The sequence below is a fragment of the Callorhinchus milii genome, unplaced genomic scaffold, assembly GCF_018977255.1.
Source record: "Callorhinchus milii isolate IMCB2004 unplaced genomic scaffold, IMCB_Cmil_1.0 Scaffold14, whole genome shotgun sequence".
NCBI lineage: Eukaryota > Metazoa > Chordata > Chondrichthyes > Chimaeriformes > Callorhinchidae > Callorhinchus > Callorhinchus milii.
Window position 1 is genome coordinate 13,550,245 of NW_024704755.1, and position 9,804 is coordinate 13,560,048.

The 9,804-nt window shown below is 43.7% G+C and overlaps 1 protein-coding gene across 1 annotated transcript; it reads right to left on the minus strand.

Moving 5' to 3' along the window:
• Positions 1-4,516: 4,516 nt before the first annotated feature.
• LOC121850141 (oocyte zinc finger protein XlCOF6.1-like) lies at positions 4,517-7,602 on the minus strand. The gene is made up of 2 exons (XM_042340368.1): positions 7,537-7,602; positions 4,517-5,883 (listed from the first exon to the last, which is right to left on the minus strand). The coding sequence occupies exon 2, from the start codon at positions 5,851-5,853 to the stop codon at positions 4,567-4,569; it is 1,287 nt and encodes a 428-aa protein (XP_042196302.1). The 5' UTR covers positions 5,854-5,883; positions 7,537-7,602; the 3' UTR covers positions 4,517-4,566.
• Positions 7,603-9,804: the final 2,202 nt, after the last annotated feature.

Below are 9,804 nucleotides of genomic sequence, written 5' to 3' on the forward strand. Positions count from 1 at the left end.
AGTAGCACGTGGCCAAGAAAATACACATGCATCACAGGTCACCTTGGTAAGCTGTGCACAAACAGGTGGTGGTTGTGATGTTTGTTACCTTGGTGGATGGCAATGGAAATCGTAAACGTAAAACGAGTGAATGGAACAATTACTCAAATAGTAAGAAGCCAATTTCTAATTGTGGAAAGTTGCACGCACGGCATCATAAAAGTAGTTTTATAAATGCGCTAGGGCATAATACTCACCTGACAATTCTCTCTCGAGCTGATGGAAAAATACAGTACTTATTTATGGGATTCAACAAATATTCCAATAGGGCATCCGCCTGGAAAAAAAGTCTAGTCTTTTTGTCCTGCCTAAATACAGTTTATTATGATCATATTTCAATATGTACAATTAAATTACAAGGGCTATCTTACTCGCATATCAATTGCTTGGCGAGTGTTCTTAATTCATTGGCAGCTTAAATATACGCTCCAAGCCTGGGGTGTTTCATTCAGACGCTGTCTTTCCGACAGACCTGTTCTTCACCTGAGGACGGCTGCTTGCGTTGTGGCCGAAACGTTGTGAGAATTATTTTATTATGTTTATTATTTCCCTTCTACGTGACTTTACCGAAAGAACCAAGAAGAAGGTGAGAGACTACTTAGTGGAATAAGTCAGAACAATAATCCATGACTTTGCCACTCTATATGTACTGTACTGTAACCTGCAGCACACACATGGCCATCTCCAAGCCTCAAATGTCACTTTTGGCAGCCACTGCTGGCCCGGTTGACATTGGCTGAGAGGACACCAGATTTGCTTTTGCTTGACAGTTGTCACGATGAAGTTACAACGAGAAATTACAACTACCTTGAACGCTGAAAATGCCCGAATCCTAATACCCAATCATCCACCTCTGAAGAGGTTTGCCCCGAAGTCGTCAGATCTTAAAAGATAGGAATGTTTTGAGCCTGGAAGCTTGTGTTGCGAGGCTGGTTAGGAGAGGAGATGGCATACAAGAACGGATTCTTCAATCTATCAATCGTATTGTTCCTGGTGGGGCTACTCACACCGCTCATTACACAGGAGGACAAAAAGATCGCAGCCACACATCCTCTAATGTAGCAGGCATCTGTGAAATAGCCTTGAGTTTCAAGGAAGCTTTCCTTGGGTACATAGACATTACATAACGCGGAGCAGAACGCTATAGAAAAACAAAGAAATCTTAACAGTAGCAACCACAGTCCATGGCATCTTGAACGCGTGTATTATAGTCCGGCCGGTGTGTTTTGTTGTTGGTGTAGTTGTCTACTCGATTTTTGCTGCTGTTATCGGCACTGCCATCAAAATACTGCATTGGCTTCTATCACGCAGAGAAAGCGCATCGGGCGCTATCCATCATCACTACAGCCCAAGAATACACACACACAACTCCTTGTGTCAAGTCGTCTCTCGCCGAAAACCCCTGGATATTGCTAATTTCATTCGAACAAACACACGGGAAAATCATAAGAAGCGTCCGGGCAACATTCGCCGCTATTACCAGCCGCAATATTCTGCGGTTTAAAAACATTTTATCAAGTTTTACCGCTGCGGCCTAGCGCGCTCCACGCTCCCCTCGTGAGCCTACGCACTTTCCTGGCGGCCCCGCCGATGTTGAGACGTGCGCCTCGGTATCGCGACCAGGCGGAGGACCGCGGGGTTGGCGGGGTGGTGATGATTGAGATTTGTGGTTTGACGTTCGTCGTGACGGTGGCAGTGTTTGTGGCGGCGCGATGGAGACGTCTCCACTGACCTGGCCGTGTCCGCATTGCGACGAGGGCGATGAGGAGACGACGAGAACCCGCTGCGAACGCCACTTCGCCGCTCAACGTTAAGAGCCCGGGATCCGGATCGCTGGGAGTTTAAACGTAAGAGGCGGGAACCGGATCCAGTCAGCAAGCCCCTTGAGTGGCGGCAAGGTTTAAGAGGACAAATTTATTTAATGATTCCTTATAGCTCATCTAACAACAACAAATTGCATTTATATAGCGCCTTTCACATCGGGAGGGCATCCCAGGTCACAGAAATCCCTCTGAAATAGGGGACCGTTCTTTGTTACTCTTCTCTATATTTTAGGCCCTGGCCAGTCCCTAGATGCCGTGGCATCTAGAACTATACACCGTACTCCAGGTGAGGCCTGCTCATAACTGTTTAGCTTGAGCATGACTTCTAGGGATATAAACTCAACTGATCTGGCATTATAGTCCTGCACCCTATTTACCTAATTTATTCCTGCCTTACACTATTCAAACATGGTGGATGATGAGTCAGCTGACATCCCCAGGTCTTTTTGCGAATTCCACCGTGGAAAATTCTATACCATCCAAAGGGTACACACGTCTTCTATGTACCTGCACTTATTAGTTGTATTGAACTTCCTTTACCAGAGATGGATCCACGTGGAAACCCTACCAAGCTCTCTTTCATTGCCTCCTCTCATTTCATAGTTCCCTCTAACTTGGGTGTTGTCTGCACATTAAACTATTGTGTACTGACTGCAAATCCAGGCCATTAATCTACACAAGGAACAGAAAGGGTCCCCAGCCAGACCCCCGATGCACTCCTTTCAATAGCACCATCATTTGGACATATTCTTCCAACCTAGAATCTTAGCTTCACTAATGTCAAAGTCCTGCAGCTCAAACAATACATGTTTATTATTACATTTTTTTGTGACCTTCCTGATTAAACACAGGAAGTATTCAATAAAATGTGTTACCAACTGTTCATCCTCTATTCTAACTTGCTTTGGGTCCCTTGGGATATTAACTTGCTTCTATCTACCCTCTTATCATATTTGACAAATTTTGTGCAGAAACCCATTGCTATACTTAAGAATCTGTAATTCCAGCTCACCTGCTCTGAAGTGTGCGATCTCTCCCCTATAAGGCACACCTCACTTGCCAATGCCAGAAGTTAAGAACTTGTCTTGCAGGATTATCAGAAGTGAAGTGAGAAGAATTACATCCCTATGTGGCATGTCTATGTCCAAGTCCCACTGACCAGAAAGACAGGATGGTCAGCCATCCGCAGTGCGCTGGAGTACTGTGGGCCCCCCCCACTCATGTAATGGATCAAGCCTACCAAAGAGAGCTGACTCAACTCTGCTATTCACTGCAGAGCCAACCCACCCCTAGGAGATACTTGTTCATCCCTCCCCCCACACACATTACACAGTTGCAAATTTTTCAAGCGTGTATTTACAAGTCCTCTAATTTCCATATTCTAAAAGAAACGTTTCCCAAATCTTAGGAACATCCACAATTTCAATATACGGAATTAGTTGCTGATACATATTGATACACACGAACATCAAAACATCGCAAGGTTGTAGACCTCTATTACTTGATATATACCGATTTGAGTAACGCTTCTCCCCTAAATGAAAAATAGTCAGTTTAATTTGAATGTAATAGTGGGTTTAATTGCTTTGTGATGAAGTCTGAAGCTTGTTGGACTTTCAAATAATGTGAGGTGGTGATGCACAATCAGATCACTGGCATGTCTGGATATTTTCTGACATGAAATAATTTGAGGTCTACATTATGGTCAATCCCTCTGCAGGGTGTCAGTTTGGCTCAATCGGTTGCACTGTTGTCTTTCACAATTTCAGGCTGATCCTTCAGTGCAGTACTGAGAGCTGGCCTCAATTGTCAAGAGGCGATGTCCTTCGAATGAAACATCAAAGTCCCATTCGCCTGCTCTTCGAGTAGATGTTACAGATCCCACGACACCATGTGAAAAGATTAGGAACTTTCTCCTGGTATTCTGGACAGCAATCCTCCAGATAAAATCAGTCATCTCATGGCTGTTTGAGACGCCGGCTGCACACTAAATGACTGTCGTGTGTGCTTACAAAGAAAGTCACTACACTTGATAGTAATTACTTTATAGCACTTTGAGACACAAACGTGATAAGATGCAATAAAACTGCAAGTTCCTTCTTTCTAGGAAAAAAGTAGTCCTTTCATCGTATTGTTCTAATTCCCACCCTCTTTTCCTATATATTTTCCTCCTTTCATTTTTTTCTTCCCATCCCCATTCTTGAAGGCATTGAGACTCCGTTTTCCTTCTACTGGGGTTCTGTTCTCACACTGGCACCTTCCAGAATCTTGCCCAACTGCAATTATTCAAATTAAAAGCCTGGACCACGAATCCAGGACATAGTCAAGACCTAATCCTATCCCAACCCAACATCCACATTTTTCAGCAGGGATGTAGGAATGGTTTAAGTGATAGGACAGCAATCCATTCAAGTTGTTTCTCTTCATTGTGAATTAGTTGATACACTTGTCAGAAATAGTCTATAACACACATGTATTTCAAACTTTTTGGGGTCCAGGTGCACTGTCCATTAACCAGATGTAGCAACAATTTTGTTTCCCAGGAGTTAAGATAAGGCAATAAGGGATATGCAAGAAGAGGTATTATTTTTTTCCCCCCAAAAAACACACATACACACGCGCACACAAAACACGCTCACATTGTTTCTCTGCAGGGTTCATGTGGGCTCAATATCGATGCTTTTCACTTGAACGTATACCAAAACTATTTCTCTGGAATGTGGGTTTGCTGATGTGCTTTAAAAAGGTTGACCGAGGAGAATCGTTGCTTACACACCTCGCACGCAAATGGTTTATCTCGCAGGTGTATGCGCTGGTGGGCTATCAGGTGATTGGATCGATAAAAGCGTTTTTTGCACAGGTCACACTGAAAAGGCCTCTCTCCAGTGTGGGTCTGCTGGTGCATTGTCAGGTGAGTCGAGGTGGGATACCTCTTCTGGCAGATGCCGCACTCAAATGGCTTGATCCCAGTGTGACTCCGTTCATGTTGCTTCCGGTGACTGGAAGTGCAGAACCTCTTGTCACACATCCTGCACGGGAAGGGTCTCTCTCCGGTGTGGGTTCGCTTGTGCTCCGTCAGGTGGCTGGACGTACAGAACCTCTTCTCGCACATCCTACAGGCAAACGGACGCTCTCCGGTGTGCGAGCGCTGATGCTCTGTCAGGTGGCTGGATGTACAGAACCTCTTGTCACACATCCTGCAGGCAAAGGGTCTCTCTCCAGTGTGGATTCGCTGATGCTCTGTCAGGTGACTGGAAGTACAGAACCTCTTCTCACACACCTTGCAGGCAAAGGGTCGCTCCCCAGTGTGGATTCTCTGATGCTCTCGGAGGTGGCTGGATGTGCAGAACCTCTTCTGACAGATGGTGCACTGGAACGGCCTCTCCCCAGTATGAAATCGCTGGTGCACCGCCAGGTATGTGGAGTTATAGAACTGCTTCTGACATATGGCACACTCGAACGGTCTCTCACCGCTGTGAATCAGTTGATGCTTTTTCAGGCCCCCGGCTCCACAGAACTGCTTTTGACACATGTTGCACTCAAAGGGTCTCTCCACTGTGTGAATACTCTGGTGCCCGATCAACTCTCCAGCAGTGTAAAAGTGCTTATCGCACATCATGCATTCAAAGGCTTTCTCTCCAGCATGCTCGGGATCATGCTCGGTCAGTTTGCTCGATGTGCAAAATTCTTGTTTCCCAGCAATGCACTCGAAGGGTTTCTCTCCAGTGTGAATATGCTTAGGCTTCGTCAGGTCAATGGACGTGAAAAGCTCCTCCTTACACTCACCGGACTCCACTGGTCCATCTTCTGAGTCAGTGCCCAGGCTTTCCACTTCTGGTGAGGGTACGAACCCTCTCTCACATGCTGAATAGTGGCCTGCCTCTAGGGCAGGTGGTGACTGACTGGGACCTGGAGCCTGGGATTTTTCCAACTGATCATTTATTGCAGATTTTGTTTCTTTCTCAACTTTCATCTTCACGTCAGTTTCCATATTCAATATTCTTGCGCTGGGTTTTGTAATCTAAAATAAGCAAAACAAGATTTTAGCTGCAAATTCAGCCTGACTGACTGTAAAAAAATATTCTTTTTGTGGCATTTCTTGTTCATTTATACCCAAATGCTTACACAACACATTATCACTTCCCATCCATAATGTGGGCCCACCCTGGATCTCCACAGAATTCTGAAAGCATCCATGTTACAGAGGTTCTACAGTAAACGTCACACAAGTCATATCAGTTGGGACCCTACATTTTAACATGCTTATGCAAAGTATGAGTTATGTCAAACTTGCATAAGTTGTATCATATATCAAACTTGCATAAGTCGTATCACAAGTACAAGTACTGTACTGGCTGGTGACAATGAGGTAAAGGTTGATGTACCATGTTTAATCCATACATATTAAACCTATGGTACCAATTCTTTCCATATACAGTATTGCCCAGTACTATACCTCACGTACAGAAAACATGTACTCTACAATGAACGCACAACCAAACAGGCTTCAAAACAGAACTGTTTTATTAGAATATAAACTCTTACAAAGATTGTTTCACATGGAGCAGGATGCTCCAACTGGAGACAGTTGGCTGCTGAGGGCTAGATGTCCTGTTTGAGAACCACGGATCACTACCCTCAATTCCCCTCTCCTCACTTGCTGTTTCTCTCTCTCGATCAATCACTCTTCCCTCTCTCTTAATTACTCTCTCCCCCCTCTTCGTGCCTGTTTCTCACTCTCCCTCAATCACTCTCTTCCTCTCTTTTTCTTCCTCCCCACCATTCCCTCAATCACTCTCACCCATCCTCTGTTGTGCCCCAGCCCCATTAATTTACATTGAATCAGACTGTAAATTCATCAGGAAAATACACTGAATCAAAACATTACGATTGCTATTAATTTGATTAATTGTTGGTTTAATAAATATCATTGGGGGGAGGGAGGGTTGTTTCCTCCACCACTGTTAAAGGCTTCAAGACATTACCCTAGGTTAAGAACTATCTAAATGCAACTTATTGTATTTGGAGTCCTGTAGTATGTTAGAGCACTGACCCCAAGCGAGAGGACCTGGGTTACGTTCCGGGCAGGGCAAACATTGGCAAGTTTCCTTACTCCACGTGCCTCTGGTTACCAGCAGTAATAGGACCTGTGTCAATGTGTTGGGAGATTATTGTTTTCCGGCAGTAATAATCCAAAATATAAAAAAAATTGGCACTCAATCCACACTGTTTGTGGACGCTTGACAATAATGGCTGCGTGTTCACCCACAAAATACAGTCAATTCATTTACAGTATATTCTGTGAAGAGCTTTGAGACGTCCCGAAGATGGGATATAGGCCTTATCAAATGCAAGGCTTATTATTATTTGGAGCTGCCTGGCAGCCTAAAATTATACTCTCCAAGTCAAGTGATTTAATTTCTCAGCATTAGTTTGATTTATTATTCATTAAATATGCAATGGTTTGGGTGAAAACCGGGCTCCATATTTCAGAGCTGCTCCACCCCGAAGAGTGGGTGGGACACATACCACACACATGCACTTAATGATAGTTTTTCTTTTGTGACCTACATCATCAAAATAGCACACTGAATCAGTCTGAAAAGAAGTGTTTCTGCTGGAGGTTTAATCTGCTTGTGTGGTATTATATTGTGTCTGTAGTAAACTTACTTACCGTGATCTTGAGATGTGGCAAGGTTCTGGCACAATCTGTCTGTATTTGTCTGGACAAAGGGCGGCTCAGGACAGATTTCACAGAATAGATGTTTTGCTCAATGCAATCTGGATAAAACAGAAACAACTTACACTTACATAGCAACCTTTACAGAGTATCTCAGAGTGCTGTACAGTGGAAAATTGGATGCTGAGCAAAGAAGGGGAGATGACCATAGACATGGTTAAAGAGGTGGGTATTAAATTGGGATTTAAAGCTGGATAGATAAGGAATGAGGCAGAGGATTTGAGGCAGGTGCTCCAGAGGTAATGGGGCAAAGTGGATAAATGTGTTAAGTACAACCTTATTATTTAGTCATATCTGGAACACCATCTCTTTTAAGTCCCTATTTGATTCATCTGCCTTGTGATTCAGGTGGCCGTAAAGACTGCCCTTCCCTGCATTATGCGATAATAAATAGCGTTCTTCCTTTTTAATCTTGGTTCATACTTCCTTCTCACCCAAAGATTAAAATTAATTGAATATTAACTTTCATTGTTGTTTACAGGACTTTATGATTTTTGCAAATTACCTGTCGAATTTTGTTCCATTAAAACAATAATCCAGAGTCCTGTAGCTCAGTGGTTAGAGCACTGCTTGCAAGCGGAGAACCTGTTCAGATTCCGGCAGAGCGAAACCTTGGAGCAAGTTTCCTTACTCCACACACCTGAAATAATCCTCAAAAAAAAACAATAAATAATTGGTCTTCAATCCATGAACTGTTTGTGGGACCTGCAGTTGAATTGGCTGCCGCGATTTCCGCCGACAAATATACGTCATTCACTTTACATTATTCTGTGAAGCACTTTGAGACAGTCGTAGAAGATGTGAAAGCGCTATATAAATGCAAAGGATTATTATTATTATTATAATTTCACTTACAATTACAGCACAGACCCATTATAAAACCCTTTTTTATAAATAATAATAATGAATTGACTGTATATTTGTGGATGAAATGCGGCAATTGCGCACAGCAGTGTCCCACAAACAGTCGTTGATTGAAGTCACTGTTTTGTATTTTTCTTGAGGGATTATTAACAGGCGTGTGGGTAAGGAAACTTGCCTAAGGTTTTGCCCTGCCAGGAATCGAACCTAGGTCTCTCACTTATGAGGGAGTGTTCTTACCACTGAGCTACAGGACTCCACTTTTTTAAAAAATATAATGAAAGCCTGCTTGGGATGGGGCTGGGCTGTGGACCCCATTCAGTACGTAAGGACAGGGCAGCTCATAGGGCAGCTTTTTGCACTAAAATGGTCGACTTCCAGGTCACTGATACCGCTTGCTGTTGTGGTGTCATTTGTGACCCAATAACCCAGAAGTCAGCCATTTTAGCTTCATGTGCTAAAAAAATGCCTGAATTCTGACATTTGCAGCAACCAGGAAGTGATGATGATAGTCACCCTGAGTTCCAGAAAATTGACCACTTTTTGCTTTTAGTGTGCATGCAGTCAACCCACTCATGCCTTGCTAAAGTGCCAGGTTAGGATTTTATTGGATCCGAAAACACTGCATTATAACATAGCTCAACTGCAATTTCATTACATGAACAGCCTATTTCTTTATGTTTGTGAACAAACACATAAGATGCAGGATTTCTAATCTATTCCTATACTCCTGATAATCTCCGCCCCCCTGAACGCAGTTTAATCTCCAAAAGCGGTCAACTCCTATTTTTTTTGGGGGTGGGGGGCACGGGTAAGAGGCATTACAGGTTCTCCTTCTTCTTGAGGCACAAAGCTTTGCCTATTTTAGCACCTCAGACAACTTCTCTTCCAAAAGCCCTGGAAGCATTATTAGTGCCTGAACCTACACCTCAATTTTTTTTTTGGGGGGGAGGAGAGAAGGAAGTGGAGCTCCAGGGGTTTTTTTGCTTCCTCCTAGGACCCAGATAGCTTCATTTAATCTTACAGCACAGAGGGAGACCATTCGTCTCCTTGAAAGAGCTACCAACTGGTCGGACCCCGCACCCCCCACCCCCTGCGCTCTTTCCCCAAAGCCCTGCATTTTGTTTTCTTTTCAAGTAAATATCCAATTCGCTTTTGAAAGCTATTATTGAATCTGCTGAAGAAACGTTGATGCGTTGAATCATCTTCCCTGCAAAAAAAGCAACGCCAGGCAATGATTTTTTTTACACACACACTAGATCAACATCTTAGCCAAGGCCCACCAACATGAAGGTCCACTTGATCTGAGCCAAAAGGCCGAGGGAAGGGTAAAGTGAGGAA

Excerpts from the sequence above, each read along its gene's own strand:
- LOC121850141 (XM_042340368.1), bottom strand. The coding sequence starts at position 5,853 with ATGGAAACTGACGTGAAGATGAAAGTTGAGAAAGAAACAAAATCTGCA.